At 51.5% G+C, this 22,307-nt stretch overlaps 1 protein-coding gene across 6 annotated transcripts in view; it reads right to left on the bottom strand.

Moving 5' to 3' along the window:
- DLGAP4 (DLG associated protein 4) overlaps positions 1-22,307 on the bottom strand; it is a 177,660-nt gene that overhangs the window by 69,091 nt on the left and 86,262 nt on the right. For 3 of the 6 annotated variants that reach the window (XM_030010508.2, XM_030010509.2, XM_030010513.2), the window contains exon 3: positions 1,276-2,318. In XM_030010508.2, the coding sequence (XP_029866368.1) occupies positions 1,276-2,318 (1,043 nt within the window). Of the gene's footprint in view, positions 1-617; positions 717-1,275; positions 2,319-12,287; positions 12,382-22,307 lie in introns of those variants that run through there. The other 3 variants (XM_030010511.2, XM_030010512.2, XM_030010514.2) reach the window with 2 other exon arrangements.

The raw sequence follows: 22,307 nt of genomic DNA, 5'->3' as shown, positions 1-22,307 counted from the left end.
GCATTCGGTGCCCAGGGCTGCCTGCGCTGGGCTCTGCTGCCACACCCAGAGAGGGAACAGTGCCAGCGGATATTTTGCCTGCAGCTCTTTAACCTCCTAACGCTTAACTGAAAGGAGGGGGGCAAAGAAAAAGAAACCAGGCCGAGAACATTTTTTCTGATGACATTCCTGATGCAATAAATCCCTCTGAAATTTGATTTGCAGCTGTGGCAAGCAAGGTATTGGAAGTGGAGTGTGCTTCAATAATTCATTGCTCTTTAAAGCTTCTAAGCCCACTGGCCACAGCCAGGGGAGCCCATGACACCTTTGCATTAAAAAGGATGCTGGAGATTTACATACATAGACTAGTCCCCTCCTCCCCCCATCCAGGCCTGGCTTATTTATCTTCATTCCTCTGTCTAGGGCACAACCAGTTTTATGTTCTTCAAGCGCCACTTTTTGAAACTGCCACAGTGACCTGGCGCTTTTGGTGATGGGGGAGTTCAAACCAGCATTAGCCATGCAGGCTTCTGCCATGCAAGCGGGGCAGCTGGCACTGCCCTCCTGGCCCCACAGCCCTGCCCCGCAGGCGGGTGAGCAGCTAAGGCAGCCATGCCCCATGGAGCTGCAGGTCCTACCAGCGCTCCGGGGAAGCTCTGTAGAGCGGGGCTTACTGGGCACGCTGGCACATCCTTGCGATGCGTGGATATAAAGTTAAGCATTAGTTATCACTGGTGACCTTTAGACTGTGGGGTGGTGGCGGTGCTTGGCCAGAGGCAGGGGAGCTGTGTCCGGGTGGGATATGAGCCGCAGCCCATCAGCATGCCCCGCTGCCTGGGTGCCGAGTGGAAACAGCTACGTGTGGGCAGCTACGTGCCCGGCTGCCCAAGAGTCCACCCCAGCACAGCATCTGCGGGGTCTGGGAGGGCAGTGGGGGCATGCTGGGGTCCCGCAGAAAATGGGGATCACAGCAGAGGCTGCTGAGGCTGAGGCATGGGCACATCACCTCCTCCCCATTGCTGCCATGGTCCAGCACAGGGGCCGGGGGGTCCTGGGGCAGCGCTGCAGCTAGGGGAGCTGTACCAGTGTCCCTGTGGGAAGTGTAGTGGTCTGTCCCTGGGGCCTTGGTGAATTTAACCCCCCCAGCCCTCTCCTGGCAATGTGACTTGAGGTAGCAGCTGAACCATCTGGAGCTGTTTGATAAGGTCTACCATGCAATAGGGCGCCTACTGGGAGGGTGTCCCCTGCCTTCCTGCGCTCTCCCTGCATGGAGCCATAACCCGCCGCTGCACCCACCTGCAGGTAGTGGTAGGCCAAGTCTTGATGGCAGGACTTGGATTTCAGCAATGCTTTGTCGATCGTGGCGGAGGCCTTCTGGCACACTTCCCGGGCATGGCTGAGTGTCAGCGTGGACCAGGAGCCCCTCTTAATGTAGTTGGAGTCATTGTTGATGGGGATATTGGTGCAAGGGGTGACCTTGAGGTCATTATTGCTCTTGGAGGATTTCAGCATGTGCTCGCTGATGGTATTGTAAGCGTGCATGAAATACTTCGGCTGGCTGTGGTCCGGCTGCCGGCCCAGTGTCATGAGGCCCATTGGGTTGCGGTAGCTGCAGGTATCGCTGTCTAAGTTGTCATCTGAGCTCCACCAGCCTGATATGTTGGATCTGGTCCTGCGCTTGGGCTCAGAGGTCTTTGCTCGGTCTTTGCTCTTGCTCCTCCGGTTTTGCTTGGGGTCATCCGCCCCCTTCTTGCCATTCACGTTGCCTTTGGTGGGGCCCTCCAGAGACTGGGACTTGGCAAATAGCTTCTGGACAGAGTGGACTAGGTGCCGGATGCGCCCAGGGCTCTCACTCCGGTGCTTTGCATCGCTCCTCTGAAACTGTAGGGTGCTGAAGCCGTCTCTGTGGATGGGCAGCTGCTTCTCAAACTGGTCAAGGAGGTTTGCAGGCAGGCGGTTGATTTTAGTGGCTTGGGCATGGCTTGGAAAAGGGTTGTCATCTGGGACCTCGAAGTGGGAGTTGTAATGGATGCGGGGGAAAGTGCTGCTGTTGGAGATCTGGTTGTTGAGCGGAAGGAGACAGTCACCATGGAGGGTATTCTGGGCTGGGAATCGGGGGTCCATGGTAAAGGAGTCAGTGGGGCTGAGGAGATAAGGATTCCTGTCCTGGGGGGCATAAAGAGAGTCTTGAGGGGAGTCCAGGTTATCGGAGAGGTGTCGGCTTCTGTTATCTCCTAAGCCCTTCATGGTCCCAGTGTTTTCTAGACCATCGCTCAGGGGTGGTGCGGCAGAGCCCTTGCAGGAGCGCCGATCCTCCTCCCCCGCAGACTTCCCTACACCTGGAGGAAGAGGATAGATGCTCAGAGCCTGCCGAGTACCTCTTTGGCAGCCCACTCCTCACCGGGGTGTCCTTGCGAGGGCTGTCCCAGCTCTAAAAGCAAATGCCACCAAGGTTAAGGGATGAAGGAGAGAAGCAGGATGGGAGAGAGATGACATGGCAGGAGGGAGGAGAAGGGGCAGGAGACCAGGGGCTGGAGAGAACAGTGTACAGGAGAGGAGGAGGGGAAGGATTCATTCTTTTGAGCTGCAGTTTAAGTGCTTGTGTATCTCTGTGCTCAACCACAGGCTGCTCTAATAATGCTGCTGCTATTTTTCTGGTCTCTGCACATGTTTATTTAATAGAGTCCCTTCCCCAGCCAGCATAACAAAGGCTAGCAGGGGCGCTGCCAGCAAATCACTGCTCCTGTCCCATTTGTTCAGGGGACTGGAGAAAAACCTGCTGTCAAACACTGCACACGGGCCTTGCCTGAGCCAAGGGAAGTCTGGAGCTGAGCATCCCATCTTCTGCATTATGCTTTGTGTTTCTGTGGTTACTGGGTCTTGGAAAGGGACTGGCAGCCCTGCTCTGTGTGTTGCATACAGCTGCGCTAATGCGATATGATGTCAAACGTCTCCTCTTCAACAAGTGCCCTGGTTTATGGCATGTTTTACCCTGGAGGAAATTGTTTCAGTAGCTACGATGAGAGCAGAGGTGTTTCTGAACACTCAGAGCCTGACCTGAGAAGCTGGTTGCTGCCCAGTTGATCTTTCCTGCCTTGCTGCATCGCTCCTGGGGGAGCTGTGTCACCCTCTGAGCCTGGCTGGCTGTCCCTTGCTAAGGTCCTCCTCTGCCACGGCAAGCTGGCTGTGAGGCTGAGGTTGGCCATCTGTGGCCCATTCAGCAGGTACAGGCACCCTGCGGGGTCATGGAGGAGGCACCTGGACACAGAGGGTCCCCTTAGGGCAGGGTAGCTTCTTGCTGAAGATTTCTCTGGTGCACTTACCCTGTCCTGCTTGGCTTGGAGGAATCCTCATCTGCACTGGGTTATACAGGGAAAAAAGACAACCTTTTTGGGGCTGCTTAAAAAAAATCAATGAACATATAGATGAGTTGTCAATCAATGAGTTGATTTTCCATACTTAAAACCTCTTTGAAATCATGTAGTGTATAAACTAATACTCATTTCCTTTTACCTTTTAGTTTAGTTTCTTATTTCCTTTTTGCTTTAGTTTGAGTGTCACTTAAAGGCAACTAGCAAACAGTGAAGCATCCTATGGGTGCAAAAATCTGGAGAATGAGATCCTAGACTACTTTTTCAAAATCCAGGGCCCCAAAACATGTACAAGTAGCTGAACAGCTGCTCCTTGGTAAGATGAAGGGGCTGCTCTGGGAGCTGGGACAACAGGGGTCTGTGCAGAAGAGTCATTTTCCAACACTAGGATGAAGCAGTGTTCCCCAACATGCACCTGGAAGGTGAAATAGTGCCTGGACCCTCAGAGCCTTCAGTGAGTTTGTGAGAAAGAAAACTATAATTTGCTTATTCCTAGAGGTAGTAGGATAGTAGGATAATGGTGTGACCTTGTGAGAAGCAGAGCTGGTAGTCTGGGCTCCTGGGTTCTCCCTGTTCAGCCACAAATTTGACTCTAGTCTCTCCAGGAAGCTTGTCCTGCATGCAGTCTGGTCAGCAAAAGCAGCTAGGACTGAACTGGTGTGGGGAGCGGAGTCAATAGTCACTGGAGGATGATAGGAATTGACAGGCTTGTTTTCCCTCCTCACACAGGGAAAAATGTATTAATAATGCAAAGCAGCTGGGGCTTTAAATAGCTGTTTGGAAGCACAAAAAGAAGGAGAAGTGCAATGTATTCCATGGCTTGATGGTTTTTAAAAATTCTCCATCTAACTCTCTTGCTCCCAGCAGGTTGGCAAAGCAAAGCTGGTCTTTCTAAAGCAGTGGTTTGCAAACAGCAGGCGAGTGCAGCCTGGGCTTCCCGCCCCGCTCTGACAGAGACTCCCGCTCCCCCTCTGGCAAATCCCACTCTCGGGGGTCCTGCCAGCTGTCCGGTGGTGAACTCAGCTGAGCGCACTTCTAGGCATTGCCAGCTGCCTGCCAGCACTCATGTGAACCTGCATGGCTCTTCTCCCCAGGGGATCCTGTGGCTACACACAAGGCTTGCTTGGTCCTGTCCCACCTCTCCTGAAACCCACCTGGAGAAGCTGTACGGCCCCATGGGGTGGGTCTTCTAGACCTGCTGCTGACCTGGGCCCTGCAGCTGGTCCAGCTGCCTTCACATGCAACCTGGTGCCCTGCCACATGGCCTGGGCTTCGGTGGTGTGGGAGAGACTATGTGACCCTCAGGCCTGTCCACCACATGGTGGACAGTGCCCATGCGTTTTGAGTATGAGGACATGGTTGTCATCCTGGCCTGAGCTGGGGGAACTTTGATACCAAACCTGCCCTTCTTGCCAAACATTAGCCTTGACTGGTGTCCAGCTGCTCATGGTCCCTGTGGGTGCCATCCTTTTCCTGTTGTGCTCTTCAGCAGCTAGGTGCATCAGCCTCTCTGGAGTCCCTTGCCCACGGGACAGCACCCATGTGAGCTGGTGGAGCAGCATTGGGTGCTGACTGGAGAAGTGCCACAGAAGAAAGACTCTTGGATGTGCCTGGCAGCCTTGCTCCTGCTTTGTGCAAGCTGGCATCAGCACAGTAGTGGAAGAGTGGTGACAAAAAGCCCCAGGAGATGTTCTCAAAGGAAACCCTCTGGACAGAAGAGGACAGGGTGCAGAAAGACAGGCTCCAGACTGAGTTATCCATGTGGTCCTTTAAATTCCAGATGGCCATGAATGGGCAAGCTCAACCCTGCCCGACTTGGAGGGGAAGCCCTGCAGGCAGCAGGGAGCCCAAATCCTCCCTGAATAACACCCTGATCTGCCTAGGCTCAGCTCTGCCTGCCATGATCTCCCTTCCTTCCATACCCCAGCTCTGGACTCCCAGCAAGGTCCTTCACTCAGGCTCGTCCGCCCAAGGCCATGCTGGCTCTGATGGACACGGTGCATCATGCACTACAGGAGTTAGACAGTCCCTAAGGAGACAACACAGTGCTGATTTGATTATAATGGGATGTCTCTGGATATTGATATTAAATACATCTTTTCCTAGAAAGGACAATCAATATTTGAAGCAGAAATCTCCCAGGCATTCCTGAGACTTCAGCCCTGTGACTGCTTCACCATAAAGCACATCAGCATCACTGCTTTTGTGTTCACTGGGCTCCAGAATAAAGTAAACCTGCCTTAGGACTCAAAATAAATAGGGAAATGAAATGAAATTAAAAAAAATGAAATGAAAATAAATGAAATGCAATGAAAGCTTGGCTTTCAAGGGAAGAGCAGGGCTGGGGGCCAGACTGGCTCAGGACAGCTCAAGAAGCAGAGGGGCAGGGAGGAGTGACTGAGGGGCTGTGGGGACAAGTGGGAAGGGAGGAAAAGTGAAGTTTGGTGGGGGGGCTGGAGGGGTGGGAGCAGAAGGGATGGGAAGGCAGGGAGCAGGGGAGGGCAGGGAGCTCCCTCTCTCCCAGGCTGGTGTGCTCTTGCCAAGGGCGGACACTCACTTCTATATGGCAAATAGTTTATTGCTCCCTTTTCCTCCTGTGGGCTCTTGCAGGGCTGCCAAAAGGTCCTGGTCCTCCTGCCTGTCCTGGGCATCTCTTCACATGATGGCCAGCCACAGTGTGGGGCACCAGCCTTGCTGCTGGGCATGCGTCAGGTCAGGGCTGCTGGGGCAGTCAGGACTCCCCTAGCCCCTGGCGTCCACCATGCTGTGTTTGCTGCAGCCTCTGTGAGCTGGTTTCCCTTTAAGATGGATTAAACTGTTTTCATTACATTTCAATTACTCTCTGCAATCCTTGGCACTTTCTTGAGACATGGGGTCAGGGAAGGGAAAAACCCAACAAGCCTCTTTCCTGCCATCTTTTTAATTTGGAAGGATGAAAAAGCTTGAAATTAAATCTCCCAAATCCACAATCCTGCAGCTCACAAACTGGGCAAGGTTTGTCTCCCAGGACAGCTGCCTGGTGCCCCTGCTGTGTCCTCCTGCCCTGAGTCAGGCATCACAGCAAGGAGGTGGACGGCCCCCAACCACAGGGAGGGCACCCAGAGTGGTCGGCAGGAGAAGACCCTGGTTAGCAGATGGTCATAGCCGGGGCTGCCAGGGTGTGGAGAGGCTACACCCCTGAGCCCAGGGCAAGGGGCTGGTTTTGCTGCGTGGCCCCATTACCTTCCTTCCCCTCGGCTTGTGTTTTTTGGAGCCACCTCTTCCCAGTGGCTTTGCTGATGCCTAGAGGTCTCTGAGGTGCAGCAGATGACCTGACCTGATTTATGGCAGTTTTGTGTGTCCCAAACCAACCAGCTGGACTCAGCTTCCTCTCAGGCACGGTTTACAACAGCAGCACTGGAGCTGCCTGTTTGCAGGCTCAGACTGACTGCACTGAATTCACTTACAGCAGCACCTCCTGCAAAATACATCTGCAGCTCCAGACACCAACCAGTGTATGAAATCTCAAATCATGCAGAAGATGATAGCCTTGCCTGAAGAAGCTTCCTGCTCAGCAGGGACTCTTCTCCTCCCCTGGCTGAGCGCTGCCAATGTTTCCCTCCTGTAGGACCCACAGCTGCTGTGCTTGTCTACTGTGAGCGGGAGATGGGGCTGGTCCAGGGGCTGCCGACGCTGGTGGGAGGTTGTTCACTCCACTTCAGGAAGACTGAATCACATCTTCATTGTGAGCTGAAAAGCCTCTGTTGTTGTAAAGAGATATTTCATTGACTGCAAATATTTGCTTTTCTGTCTCTTTTTAACAGCAAAGAGATTAGGCTGGCCTGAACCCTGGGCAGAGCAGGAGGTAACTGAAAGGAACTGGATGGAGAAGAGGAGACAGCTGCAATGCAGTGTAGATGCTAGCAAAGCAATGATTTCCTAGCTATCTGTCCTGTCCTCATTCTCATGTGCCTGCCCAGCTTATGGCTCTCCATCCAGCCAGTTGCCCAGCCAGGCAGTGTTTGGCGAGTCCTTGAAATTATGATTTGTAACTCCTGGCAGAAAGTGTGAGTGAGAAGTCTGTCAAAATGCCACCCAGGGCAGAAGTCCAGTGAGCTGTCTTGGAGATACCTGTCTGTCTTCGCAATTCTATAAAGCTCTGAAGTTTCTACTATCCATCCGGCATCTCTCTGGTGGCAGCTCCAGCCTGTGATGTCTTGTCCTGTCCACCCTGCACATGGAGAACAGATCTCCTTCCTCCTTTGCACCCTTGGAGACGAGCTCCATGTCCCCTTGGAGGTGTTCCACGAGGCTATGCGCTGTGTCCTCAAGAGGATGGCTGCCCGGGAGACACTGGCCACGGGTCCGTCCCCATCTCCCCATAGTACTTCCTCCCCTGTTGCTGTGACATTGTGAAGGCAGCAGCCAGAGGACCACTGCTCTGCAGGGGATGCTCCTTGCCTGTTCCAAACAGGCTTGAGCCCCAAGAGACAAAACAACAAAGCCTGGGAGGGCCCTGTGCTTGTGAGAAGGCAGAGCACCTTCTGCAAGCCAACCATCTTAGGGACCACCGGCTTTGATCAGCTTCTGTGCTGGGGCTCTGCACCACAAGGGACTTGGGCAAACCACCTGCCACTGCCCACCATACCTCCATTTTAACTTTGGGGTGGAGGTGGGTTTCCAGGAAAAACTACCCTTTTTCTCATGTCTCTAGTATCCCGTGGGCCAAATTCCCCACTTAAATTCTGCAAACCCACCTTAAAGTAGCTTATACTGAGGGCATGGAGAAGACAGGGCAAACCCTCTGCCCTCTCTCAGCGAGGAGTGAACAAGAGGAGGAAATGCAGTACCTTACCCTGTCAGCCTCGCCTCGCCTTGCTGCTATCTGCTTCAGTCCATTTCCAGGATTTCACTTTGCAATTAGCTGGTGTTTACAAGTCCAGTGCGTGGCAGAGTCAGCCGGTGCTAGGGCTCACTGGGCAGGGCTCGCTCCTTCTCACCAAGCCTGGCAGGGCATAGGGAGCTCTGAGAGCCCCCAGTGTTCACCTGGATTTCTGCTCCTTGTGCGTGCATGTTGGGACTGTATCAGGAGGGCAAACACACATCTGTGTGGCTGTGGATTGTGTGTTGGTGTGCTGTTGCCAGTGGTGTGCATGGTGGAGGCCCAGGTACAGGGATCAGGGTTGCCCTGCCAGGCACTGGAGGTGGGCAAGAGGGAGGTCAGACCTACCTCTGCAGCTTTCACAGCATGAGGGACTGCAGTCTGCGTGTGGGTGCTTCTGCTCCTGTAGAAACTGGGGAGCTGCAAGAGCTGGCCTGGTGGCTGCATTTCACCTCCCACGGCCAGCAGTGGGTGCAGGCTCTGTGCTACCTCCATCCCTTTTACCATGCCCTTGGCACACATCTTCCATGCAAGAAGTCCATGCCCTCTCCCTGGCCATCCTCCTCTGCAAACAGCCACGGCTGCCGTGACTGAGCAGTGCCTTGATCCAGAAATGGGCACTTGAAGAGCTCTTCTTTCTCCCCAAAATCATAGCCGAAAGCATCATTCCCTGCTTCCCTTGCTTCCCTCTCCTCTCTGCCTCCCTCTCACAGCTTAGCCGTAGATTCCTGCTATTCCCACCAGCAAAGCTTTCCAACAGCTTCTAAGTTTGTTCCCTGTGGAAACACCAAAGCTGCTGCCCCCACACTGCATGCCAGCCCAGGGGCCTTCGTCCTTGCTGGATGGAGGGAGGAACCTACCACCTCCTGGGAGAGCTCAGGTCTCTCATCCTAACCTCTGTCATGTTCCATCTAAAGAACATAACGCACCACAAAATCACTGCACCTGTGCAAAACACCAGGCACCAGACATACAGCCAGACCTTGGTCCAGGTGGTGCCAGCAAGAAGCCAGAGACCCTCTCACCAGGCTTCTTGGCTGGCATTTATATAACAACCTTGTTATATAGTCCAACACAGTTTAGGTTGGAAGGCATCTCTTGAGATCATAAGCTTTGAAGCAGCATTTGCCTGAACAGGACTGTTTGGGGAAGGACATGTACTGCTGAGGCAGGGCTGGCCACAAAGGGCCAGGAGGCCATTCAGGTGCTGCTCAGGAGAGGGAGGTAGAAGCATCAGGAGAAGCAGCAGCCTGTAAAATGGGACTGCTCAGGGCATAAGTCCTCCAGAAGGAAGAAATCCCTGTCCTGATGGGGCTGCAGGCACCCTTTGGAGTCAACTAGTCCTGCCCTCTGCTGATCAGCTCTTCCAGGGCTCCACGTACCATAATCTCCCACGTAAACCTCAGCCCAGCCATCCAAGCTGGCTGCAAACACATGGGTGGCTTTTATATATAGAAACCTAGCAACATGCTAATAACTAGCTAGATAAGGAATAAATGATTTGCAACCTGCAGAAGAAAAATGACTCCCCTCACCCTGCCGCAAGAAGCTTAAAAAATTGTATACTGTGGTGTAGGTGACGTCAGTCTGCCTACACGCATGAATTCAAATGTTCCCTGAATTAGCAGGAACACTTCATGTGGCATTCAGCAAGGGGGGCCGCTGGCTTCCAGGGCGTTGCATTAATGATGATTCAAAGAGTTCAGAATCTAATCACAGGGCATAAAAATAGCCAGCTTCTACTTAGAACAATTCATTATACAACAGACCTTCCTCCAGCCTCCTTCTGCTGCTCGCTTCTTCCCGGGAATTTTCCCACTGCTGCTGGGGAGATTTGTCCCAGGGGTAGAGCAGGTACCGAGGTCCAAGCAGCAGGCAATGCTGCCCGTCCTGGACTGCTGAGGAAAGCTTAAACCAGGGTCTCCTGAGGAGCACCCATGGGGTTAATGTCACCTGGACCTTCCTACTGAGATATGTGACAGCATCGCCAGGAGAACCAAGGCATAGCCACCCTTTGCCCCTCACTCTCCATACAGCAATGGAGGGGAGACAGTGGCTTCCAGCGAATCATGTGTCTCACCTACCAGGGATACCTCCTTAGGAGATGGATGAATTGCTTTATGAGGGCCAGTCTGCCTGTTGCCTGAAGGTGTCCCAGTGGGCTCGCCCAGCCCATCTACAAATCCAACTTCCAGGCAGCTAACGCTAGATGAACCAAAGCCCAGCATAGGCTACATTGGCGTATGACCTCAAGAAAGTGTGCAGCACTGATTTCTCAGTGCTACCGAGTCCCATGTCACCAGTGGAAGGATCTGCTCACATCTCACTTCATGTGTGAATAAGTGGTTTGTGCTTTTTTAATGTGGAATCTGCATACAGCTCCCAAGGCTTCATGGCAGTTGAATAGTGCCCCACAGCCCTGGGAGCGTCGGTGCATGCCTGTGGTCTCCTACTCGTTCTTCAGGCAAAGCGATATCTCTGCTGGGACTGCCAGCTGATGCCCACTGGGGTGATGGGAAGGGATGGGGTCTGACTGGAGCCAAAACAGACACTACTTTTTTTGGTAGCAGCACAACCAAATGCTGTGAAAATCAATGGCTGCAATACGACAAAGATTTTTTACTTTAGGTGTTGACTCAGCTAGAGGAGCAGATGAACTCTTGAGAGAGACAGAGAACTTATTTTCATGCAAATGTCCCTGGTAATATAATCGACTCTCAAGTGAACAAAACCCCAGAAACTTTAAAACCTATTTGTCTGTCCCTAAATAGAAGTTTCTCAAAGTCTTCCAGAAGATGGGATCTGCTCTGAAGAAGGAAATGCAAAGCATTAAGTCAGTCAAATGAGCCAAATGAAGGGAAGATAAGAAAGGGAGAGTTTTCAGGAAGAAAGCAGGAGAGCGATGAGATGGAGTGCAAGGACCAGGGCAGTGAGCAAGGGTCACTGTCTTTTGAGACCTACCTGCAGTCTCTTCTCTCTTACAGGGCACTTGGGGCACATGCTGGTGACAACGTGGTGCATGTTCCAGCTTGTCTGGAAGAGCAGCTAATGAGACAAGCTGGGACCAAACCTGATCTGTTCTGGTCAGTGCTGTTCAAGAGGCCTGGAGGGGGGGTGTGTGTTTGCAAAGCCCTCCATGAAGCAAGCAGAGGATGAAAAGCACTTAATGTGGCTGCCCTCGACCTTGCTTATGGTGTGACTCCCAGGATGGAGGTTGTCCACACTTGCACTGCAAACCTGTGACACAGAAGAAGGCATGCCACTCTGCTTGGTGTCCTGTGCTACCACCCTGCCCCAAACTGCCAGCTGGATCCTCCTGTCTCACCGTGCTACCAGAGCAAGCGGCAGCCCCACAACTGGTGGTACCAAGGACTAAGCAGACGAGAAGGTGGGGATAGCTGGGCGGGTAGGGACAGGCTCCTTGTCCTAGATGTTTGTGGCACAGTAGTAACAGGGTGCTCCGCATGGTGATGGCTGTTGCTGCTGTGCCACCATGTCTGTGCAGCGTTGCAAGGACATTCCTTTGCTCCAGGGCAGATGTTCCCATTGCCTGAACATCCAGATGAAGCTAGGCAGGTCCAGATGAAGCTAGGTGGGGCCCTGCCTGCATTTGGGATGCAGGATGGAGACGCTTTCTGGCAGTGCCTGAGATAAAGCAGCTCATGTTGCCTGAGAGTCCTGGGGCAAGGGGAAGTAGGTGGGGAAAAACCAGCAGCTCCCTCTGCCATTCTTTCCAGAGAACAGACTGAGACTCATCTGCAGCCTCTTGTGTGCTCAAAGCTGCGGGAGCACTTCCTTTGTCTCAAACTAGGTCAGCGTGGAGGCGTGACGTTACTATAGCAATCAGTATTAGATTTCATAACTTTATTTTAGTGATGGGCGTGTTGCAGGATTCACTACTAGATGGAAGGAGGGTTGTCATTGAAATACCTTCTCCAGCTCTACTTCCCCAGCCCTCTTCTCCCTCCTGCTCTGCTGCCCCTCGGAGCACATGCACACAGCTGTGTCTGCCCATCCCGTCCCCCACCTTGGCTGTTTCTGAAGAGCTCCAAAGTAATCCCTGGGCCATACTGTACCTCTCACAGCTTGCTGGGCTTGGGGACTAGGCCAGATTCAGCATCCTGTGCACCTTGTGTCCCTCTGGACTCCAGAGCTGTCCCTCATGAAGACCTGCCAGGCAGAGAGAAAAGGGAAAATGTCATTGGGTCACAAAAAGCAGAGTGGTGTCTTCCTGCCAAATGTTCCAGGCCATAACCCTGATGCTGTAAAGACACAACAACTCTGACTGACACCCAGGTTGCCTTCATTAAGTCCTAGCAAAGACAGGGCAAATGCAAGAAACCATCCTATGTAAAGAGGCAGAGACAATACCCATGGGAGGGGGGAAAGATGTGGAAGTGGGTCCCATGTCCCTCTGTGTTGTACGTGGACTGAAAGGATGGACTGGAAATCGGCTAGGTGGGGATGAAAAAATGCAAAATACCCGGGCTTCTTGCTCAGGGGCACAGGGCTGGGGCGAGACCCTTTGTGGGAAAGTGGTCTTTGACTTTCCTTCCCTTGTTTCTCTGTCATGAAAGAATCCCTCAGGGAACCCCCTTGCTGCCCGTAGCTGTATTTTTTTTCTTGGCCATGCCAGGAGCTTACTGACCTGAGCAGGGGTGATTCTGTAACCCTCTGTGCCTCATCTTCTGGGCTGTTCACTTTGCTCTGAGCCATGGGAGAACAGAGACTGGTAAGGCAGGAAGGACAATCCTGAGGATAAACCCCCTGACTGGGGTGGCAGGCAGCAGCTGGTTATCTTTGGTGTGTCCTAGCTATACACCTGCCAAAATCTGCATCTTACTCTCACCTACCAATGCTGCTCATTAAACTTTTGCTTGAGCAGGTCACACTGTAAATCTCTTCCCTCTGGTCACTAGGTGCTACTGTATTGCAGCTAAAGCATTGTACTTCTTTCTTCATTGTCATTCACCATCAGCTACGCTGCAAACAACTGAAAAAATGCTCCCTGTATGAAAAGTAAAGTAAATAAATATGGGGAAAAAACCCCAATGTTTCTCAATGTCCTCAAAAACCTACACATCACAACAGAGAACACAGCCTGTATTATTTTATCAGAGAGATTAAATATTATTTGGGGTTTACATCAATTAATTTCCAAGGTAGGCTTGTGTGTATGCATGCATGCTTTCTATTCTGCACTGAGAAGATGCAGGCACGTTGCTGGGACAATCTGGCGAATCCAGCCTTTCGCTGCTGAGAAGCAAGAGATGGGAATGGCATGGTAACTCAAAGTAAGGAGTCAGCATTCCTATAATGGTATTTTTTTTCATTCCTAATTGAACAGAGGATGCCATCTGTGTCTTGAGAAAGCCTGCCTAGAGCTGAAGGGAGCTTTAAAATAGGCAAACCCCAGTTTCTTGACTGGGAGGATGTATGGAAGGCTGGGACAAGGACACAAACCTCAGCAATTTTTCTATGAAAGATGGATCTGAGTGGTGGGTTTGACTCCCTCTTGGGTGAAGCAGAAGATGACTGAACTGGTGCTCTAGTGCCAGTGATAAGACAGCAGCTCTTTGTCCCCAGAAAGGAGAGATGGGCACTGCAGTGCTCATGAGATCCTGCTCTCTCACCCTGCCATCACCCAGCAAGAGGGGTTTTCCCCCAGGATAACTCATGCCTGGGGGGGGGGTTGTATTTACAGACATCCCAGGTGCAATGTATGCCTGGGTTATGACAGAGGCACCGCGTTTCCTTCCAAACATGCTCAACAGCCCTCCTTATAATCCGTCCCAAGGAAGTGAAGACTAGATAGATGGACAGATACAGTGCAGGTAGAGAATAAGAGGACTTGGTATTCAAGAGGCATTCAGAGACTCTCATGGTGGATATCCCAAGAGACAGAAGAATGGAAAGCCTAGAAAGATCAGAAGGCTGCCCTCCTAAATCTGGTACAAACCCTCTTCACCTTCCCACTAGCTCTGTGCCACTTGAACCCCAATAATGCAGGGGAAAAGGTTAAAGAAAAGGCACACACCCCGGGAAAGCCAAGCAGGAGACAGCTGTTGTTTAGACAGGGCAGTCACATCTGTCCCCAGACCTAACTTGTCTTCTGCACCAAAACACTTGTTTTTTGAATTTCCTGCTGCTGATGGGTACTCAGCTGTGAAAACCAGAGACAGATGCTCTATCCAGGAGGTACAGCAAACATGCTTCCACCTAACCAAGGAGGCCTCTGTTCTGGAGGCATCAGCTCCTGAAGACAAGGGACAATTCCACATCCCAAACTCAGATGTTCCTGAGCTTAGAGGTGTCAAGGAGGTTGTAAGTTGCTGCCAATAGGCCACTACTCCCAGCACTAAAGACAGTGCTGTGTGAATGTGGTAAGATGAGGTATGATGATTCTGGGTGCTGCAAATGGTTGTGCAGCAGTAATTGCATTGACACCATCCAACTCATTCACAGGTCTTTCCACATGAAAGTGAATTCCAGATACTAGTGAGTTGAGTTAGGTTTGAGCCAGTAATCCAGACATGAAGAGCCTGCATAGCCAGTATCCATGGCTAGTGCTACCTACAGCCATCCATAGCATCAGCATCCCTCTGCCAGCAGCACAGCTATTGTTTTCCTGCTCTAATGCCACCAGTACTGTTATGAAGCGTAACACTATGTATCACTAGAGCCACTAATGTCGATCATGAAAGTCTGCAGCATCTGCTAGCAATGCTCTCAGCACCACTCCTGGGTGCACCAGTGCCCAGCATCCTGTATCACCACCAGTAGCTACTTGCACTGGAAGTATCTGTTCAGTACTACCATCACCCGTCATGTCTGTGTCTGTCACCAGCACTCTCAGAGTATCCTGGAGTACCTCTAGAACCGGTGCTGATCCCGGGACCCCTTGGCACAGAGTGACTCTGATGGGTGGGAGGAGCAGTGCCTGGGCTCTAGGCCTCCACTCACCCTGCAGATTTATCAAAATAGAAGATGCCATTGAAGCTCTGGGGAAGAAACATTTTTGACTGTAATAGGGCTTTTGTCTTTGCATGCTACTGTTGCACTGAGAAAGCAGTGCTATAATTACCTTTAATTAATATCAGCATCAACGCTCCAAGAAAATGCAAATGAAAAATTGTGCCACCAGCACAATTACATTACGTTAACTACCAGCGATCCCCCTCCATCATCCCCCTCTTTCTCCCATTCTCAGGAGCAGCTTGCTTACATCATGGTTGCTACGTGGAGGGGGTGAGATTGAAGATGATGTGTGGAAGGACATACACTGCTACGAGAGGTGGTGTAACCTCAGGCAAGTGGATTGCAGACTACAGGGAATGGTGGGGAGCAGGGGGCAAGCTGAGGTCCCTGAGCTTCCAGGCAATGAAGGCACAGGATACCGGAGGAAGCAGCCAAGGGTCCTTCCAAGGTGGTCTGCATGCTCCCATGCTGTTGTTTCCTCAGGGCTGTCCTGCTGATGACCTGATGTCCCTTCCCCGCATGATTCAAGACACTTTTGGTGAACTAGGGCCTCAGATGCTCTGCAGCCAAATCTCACTGGAGAACCAGCTCATGATTATTGTTCCTCTGAGCCTTGGTCTAGGAGAGGAGGGCCACAACCTGCCCTTCTGTAGCCCATGTGGTTCTGTTGGACTTGAAGTGTGGCTGAAGAAGACCTTGAAGAGACTGACCTGGTATTCATGATCCCTGGTAGCTGCAGCTAGATGACAGAAAGAGGCAACTCTGAGTAAAGGATCCTGTTGCCTGCTGGGGTCTCCAGAGGAAGTTGATGAGGGTTTCAGTCATGACTGAGCAGTGGAAAGCACAGCCTGCTTGCACGGCAGCATGATGCAAAAGGCAGGATGGTCTTTCCCTTCCAGCCAGCCACTCCTGGGGCCACACAGTTGTGGCCACAACCTGGGCAGAGCAAGGCAAGCAGAGCAGTCATGGTGAGCATTCCTGGGAAGGTGCAGATGGTGCTGGGATTTAATTTTGGTGAAAATACTGTGAAATGTTACAGGCTCAAAAAGCAGCATTTTGGGCTGGGTCTGTGTGAGAAAGGGAGCCCCCTCCCTGGCCGTTCCCTCACCTCCTGCTGCAGGGACGTTCTGCTTCTCTTCCAGACTTGAAAGAGCCTCAGCAAACTGCCACGTCTGCTTGTTAAACCTCAGGAGAAATGAAGTCCTTGTGTCAGGGAACCAGCAAAGTGACCTGCCTGGGCTTCTCTATTTCGCAGCAGGCCCCATGTCAGATCCAGAGCTCTTATACAGGAGAAAGGCTGTGAGCCCGAGTGAAGATCCTTGGGATGTCTGCAGGGATGGAGGGGATCAGCAGGTCCAGCACCTGGGCAGTAAGAAATGGGTGAAGAGCACAGGCAGGCATGCAGGCTCCCAGCAATGGCAAGCGCTATTGAATGCAATGTTCCCCTCCTCCTGCTATCATCCCTAACTTGAGTTCCTTCTAATACTTACATTTACAGACTGTAAGTTCAGATATAGTCATTATAAACCTCTGGCCTGTGCTCCTTTATGAAATAGGCCATAGCATCATTCTGTGCAAATCCAGCAACAGAAATAATGAAAATAAATATATGTGTGTTCTTGTACCTCTAATCTCATAACCATTTCTCTGGATAAAACAAATACCTTTAGTACCTTTGGGTCTCCCAGAAAAAAATATATTTTGTATGAAGGATGCTTGGGCCCTGATTTGAGAGCTATCACTGCCTCACATTCAAGAAAGGAAAAAAGGATGCTGTGGAGAGAGTGGAGAGTACAGATGAGATATGGCTGTTGATAAGTGAAGAGATTTGTAGCCAGTATTAAGATTCTTCTGAAGGAGGTATGAATGGAAAAATATGCGTGTAAAAGCACCAGAGGAAACAATCGAGCAAAGGTGGGAAGGGTGGCAAAGTCATTCTGAACCGTGAGAAACATGTTCCTCTCTCCGAGCCCAGAAGTCTGCCGCTCTGGAAAGGTCCCTGCACAGATGACTTGTCAGCAGAAGAGTTCTGTTCAGGTCATGGGAGGAGGGAAACAAGGTTACAGCACATTGCATGTGCTGTTCCTCTTCCTCTCTCCCAACAGGAGGGTACTCTGAACACAAAGACAATGCGCACTAATCTTGCCTAAGATTTATGGAAGTTGAAGTAAGCAAGAGGCTGAGGCAAAAGATCCACCCATCGTGACCATTGACTCCTAGAGGGTGTAAAAGACCGATCCCAAACCCACATCCTTGTCAATCAAGAGGAACCAAAGAGACACAGTGGGGACCAGACAGCAGCACTCCTCTCCTTTAATTTTGTACACAGGTGAACCTGGCAAGACCTCCTGGACATAAGCCTTGGAGCTTGTGAGTACAGGAAGGAGAAAGACTTCAGAGAGAATGAGTTTGAGTGATTGAAATCTGTTTCCTTTGAAAGAAATACCACCCTCCCTTCTGGTAAGATCTTGTATTAGATTTTGTTTTATTAATTTACTAAATAAACACACAGACAACTAGGGTCTGCTCTGCCTGATTAGAGATTGAAGCTTGGCCAGGCCAGCAGCACCAGAGAGAGGAGGAGACATAATTCCCTGTGGGTGGAGGTTACCAATTCTTACCATGGGAAGAGCAGAAAAGAGCTCTGAGGTTGCCAGTGGAGGAGTGGGAGACGGAGCTGGGTGGAGCAGAACTGAGCCTCTCTGGTCCATGCAGTGAGATAATCACACCCACAGTGACACCCAGCAGGGAAGATGGATGCTCTTACTGAGGGATCCCACTCACCAGCAGGGTGGCATGTTCCCTCCCCAGGGCCCAGATACACTGGGTGTCCACAAGGCTGGGTAGCCTGTCATTGCTGAGGAGGGATTCACTAATCCACACTAATGATGCACCTCACAGGCAAGAGCTCCTGGGCATGCAGAGGGCAGTGGTGGGGCTGGGGATGCTGGAGGCACTGCTGGGGCAGCTGTGTGCCTCTGCAAGAAGGCGGCTCCTGCAGCGGTGCCCAGCTGGCAGCGTGAGGGTGTGAGCTGGCAGGGTCCGGTGTGGTGCAGCACTCCATGAGATGCTGTTCTTGATGGAAAACCTTCCTCTGAGGGCATGGGGACCAAGAGGGGTGTGGGACAGACCCAGTAGGATATGAAACAATGAAGGAGAAGGGCAAGTAGAAGGGACTGAGGAGCCTTCACTAGCATGACATCATGATGTTGAGAATAAAATTGGTCTAGACAGCAAGGGACTTGAAGAGAAGAAATTCTTTAATTGCCTTCACACCAATGCCAGGGAGCCTGGATAACACACTCTGCTCACATATGGACACGAATTTGACCTAGTTGTGCTACCAAAATCTGGCTGGGAGCATCATATAATTGGAATGTTAAAATCAGCAAATGTTAAAATCAACACCTTTAGGGAAGAATGAGGGCGCAAAGAGGGACATTGAATGTCATGGCAGGCAAGGTCAGCTTTTTGAGTCATATATACCTGTAAAGCTTACAGATCTGTGTCCTAGCAGAGGAAGCAGAAGATGGAGAATGTATGGGCTTTCTACAACCCACCAGCTCATCCTGGTGAGCCTGACAGCTGGCTCTGCAAGCATCTCTGTGGTAAGCATGGAAAAGAGGTTGGCTTGTTATGAGGAACTTAACTGGAGAGACTGGTGCCAAGAACTGTATCCTAGTATGACCCCAAGATTGACTTGAGGGACATGGTGGCTAAGCAGGTGGACATGACATCTGTGCAAAATGATGGTTAAAATGAGACTCTGCCTCGACCAATGAAGGACACTGCAGAAGAAGCAGGGCCTGTGTGTGGCACAGACACTATCTTACTAGAAAAGAGGGTCCTTTTCCGGCAGCTATGGATCTGGGAGGATGTTGATAAACTGGAGATGGTTTAGAGAAGAGCCACAAGGACTGCATGATGTGGCTCGCACCAGGCACACAAGCAACTTCACTGCAGACCACCAGTCCTTAAAAGGCTGACAATGGAGGGCTCTTCAGCACTGCAGCCAGGACCCCATATGCATCCAGGGGGATGGTTCAGTCTGGACCACAATCAAAGAAAGGTTTTATTTTTAACAAACAAGAGCAATCGGCCATTAAAAGGACTACGCTCCACTGAGTGTAGCAGTGCATTCTCCATCATGGGCAAAAGTTCAAGTTACCTGGGAGGTTTTTCCCAAGATGTTTAGTTCAAATGCAGTTCTGAGACCTGAAGGATAAACAAACACAGGGATTTCTTACTCAGTTGCTATTACCTTTTCAAAAGTGACTGTATTTCTTTCTGGTTTGGGGCATTGTGATAAATAGAACACTTGCACATGTTCAGGGCCCCTGATTTCATGCTTACATCTTCCAGGAAACAGACCAGATTTATGGCATTTTTTTTTCTTCTGAAAAATAGCACTGGGCGTACCACAGACACAGAACAGCATCAGATGGACAAGTCATCTCAGTACCGCTCAGTCCCATGGACAAGGAGAGGACAAATGCCAGACCCTCTATTGGGCCAGGTCAGGCAGTGGGGAACTCCCCTGCTCCAGCTAGGTGTTGTGGAGAGGTCTGGGATCCCCCTGCTCATTGGTCCTAGAGTGGCCTCCCTGCTTTGACACGCAGCCAGCAGCATGGGAGAAAGTCTGTGAAGGGCTGGGAAATGCATGGATGCAGGTACAGCTCGGCTCAGGGAGCTCCATGTGCCCAGCCTGTTGGCTCTCTCCTAGAAACCTGGCATGGGCCAGAGACAGGCCACTGCCCCAGGTGGCCCCTGCTGACCTGTCCATCCTACAGACAGCACCTCAATGCCAGTGGGAGGCTCTCAGCCTTTCTCATGCGGTGAATGCTTTTCCATGATAGTTTCTACCCTTCCTGCAGGTTTTTTCCTCCCCTAAAGCCTGAGCTGAGGCCAGGAAAGAAAGTGTCTGGCCCTATGGGAGAATATTACTGGTGATGCTCTGGACATCACCGCTTCCAAGAAGCTCCATGTTCCTTCCAAGCTACCACCTGACTGACCTAGAAGAAAGGTGTGAACACCGCCAGCAGTAACACCAGGCATGCAAGGAAAGCAAACAGCTGCCTCTGGCCTCTTGCTGATGGACCAGACTGAAAAAGGGATCTGCACTAGCTGCTCACCAGTGCAGCAGGACCAGGCTTGAGCCAGGGAAGAAAGGATGGAGGCACATTGACCCAAAGCCAAAGAAAAGCAGATTCCCCTGTGCCTACAGCTACACATACATTCAGCCATGGATTGGCACATGCTCACTGTCTCTGCTGGCTCTTATTTTAACCTTTGGCCAACCATGCAAAGCCAGAGAACACAGGGTTTAATTGCACAGGTGGGATAGCCAGCCAGAGCTGAAATGGGGCTACAGAGTAAAGAAAAGGCCAGAGGAGCTGGCTTGGAGCCACCTCCTCTGCTGCCCGGCCTGTTCCCAGCCTGCAGCTCTGCAGTGTCTGTTCTCAGTGCTCTCCTCACCCAGGGAACCGAGCAGCCTCTTCCTGGTTGGGGTCTGAAGGGATTTTCTGCTGCAAAGTGCCTGTGTCCTGACCACGCTCACTGAGCCCTATGGGAGGAAGACCTACTCTCCTGTGGCAGAGAAGACCTGAACAATCTGTCCTTGCCACTGCTCCTTGCTCCCTCTCCCTGACACTGCTTGTCTGCTCAGGCTAACAAGAGATAAAGAGCAGCATCTCTCTCTGGGGCTGGACACAACCTGATATGGCCACTCAAAATCTCAGCAAAAAAATCCCTAAACCAGGTCTGCCACACCACCACTCATGTCAGAAAGTGACAGCTCCCACTAAGAAGCCCTCAGCCTTGTCTCTGCTCTGTGCTTCTCACCTGAGCCCTCCCTGCTCTGACATGGCCACTGGCTACATCTTTGGATGGAGAAGCCGTTTGTGGCAAACCCAAGTAAGGGCAGACCATGCTGGTGCTAGAAGAGAACAGCCAGCCCAGAAAGAGAGGGGGAAAATGTGTGTGCATACACCTCTGTGTGTGTGGTGCTGCTTGGGTCATGTCGCTGGGAGGGGGTCATGCTGTGTTTGAGCTGCCTGGCCCATGGCGCTCGCTGTTTTGTGGCGCGCTGTGCTGCGCTGCCTGCCATCATACCGACAGCCACCGACTGCCACTGCCTCGCGGTGGATCAATTTGCTGCAGCTCCTCGGGATGTGCTGGGCTGGTGGCTGCGGGTTTGTGCTGGATGAGAGGACGTGCTACACTGATCAGGGCTGCTTCACATGCCTGCCACTGCTGAGTAGCAGTGTCCTCTCTGTGGTATAGAGGATGCTGTCCCTCTGATAGCAAGAAGAGCTCTGCAGGCACCTGCCTTTAACAAGATGAGTAATTCCCTTTCAGTCCTTTAATCAGTCACTTTTAATTAGTGTGCCAATTGTTTTTTCCCTAGCAAACAGCTCTTTGAAGAAGGGTTTTTGCTGCATCTGCTAGGTTGGGAAAACACTGTTCCCAGAAGGGGCTGTGTTTTAGTTCTTCAGCAGGAGGTTCCTTCCATGGAGGCTGTAGGACTGGGCTCATGTGCGGAGCATGGCATACATCCTGCTCATCCCTGACCCACACCAGGGGTGAGCACCCAGCACACAAGCCACTTTTGGGTGGCTGTAAAATAGGTGTAAAATAAACAACCCAGGATGTTTATTTTCCCAACTCTAGTAGTGTTTAGCCACAGCTGGCTGTTGCCATGCTGAAGCTGTGCATCTTCTTGCGCATTAAAATTGGAGAGGAAGATGTGCTGTTCATCGGTGGCTCCCACCTGGCTTTGCAGTTCACCTCCCAGGCTGCCTGAGCTGGACAGTCTGACTTTCACTGAGCAGCATGCAGAGGTAACTGAGAACCTCACAAGCCCAAGGAGGGATTGTGTGCATGCTGCGGGGATGGAGGCATTCCTGGAGGTGTCCCATGCTAGCGGTATCCTTGACATTGCATTTTCCAGAGGACCCAAAGACTGGCTTTCACCTCTTGTAGGCAGAGACATTCTCCTTATCCACATCCCTTTCAGCCTTTTTTTTCTCTTTTGATACTTCCTTAGCTTTGTGCTTCTGACATCTCATGGCAGCAAGTTCCACAGCTGAATTTTGCTTGTGAAAAAAAGGATCCCACCT

Source organism: Aquila chrysaetos, chromosome 3 (assembly GCF_900496995.4).
Source record: "Aquila chrysaetos chrysaetos chromosome 3, bAquChr1.4, whole genome shotgun sequence".
Taxonomy (NCBI): Eukaryota; Metazoa; Chordata; class Aves; order Accipitriformes; family Accipitridae; genus Aquila; species Aquila chrysaetos.
The sequence above is the reverse complement of the archived record's forward strand: the minus strand, read 5'-3'. Positions and strand labels throughout refer to the sequence as shown.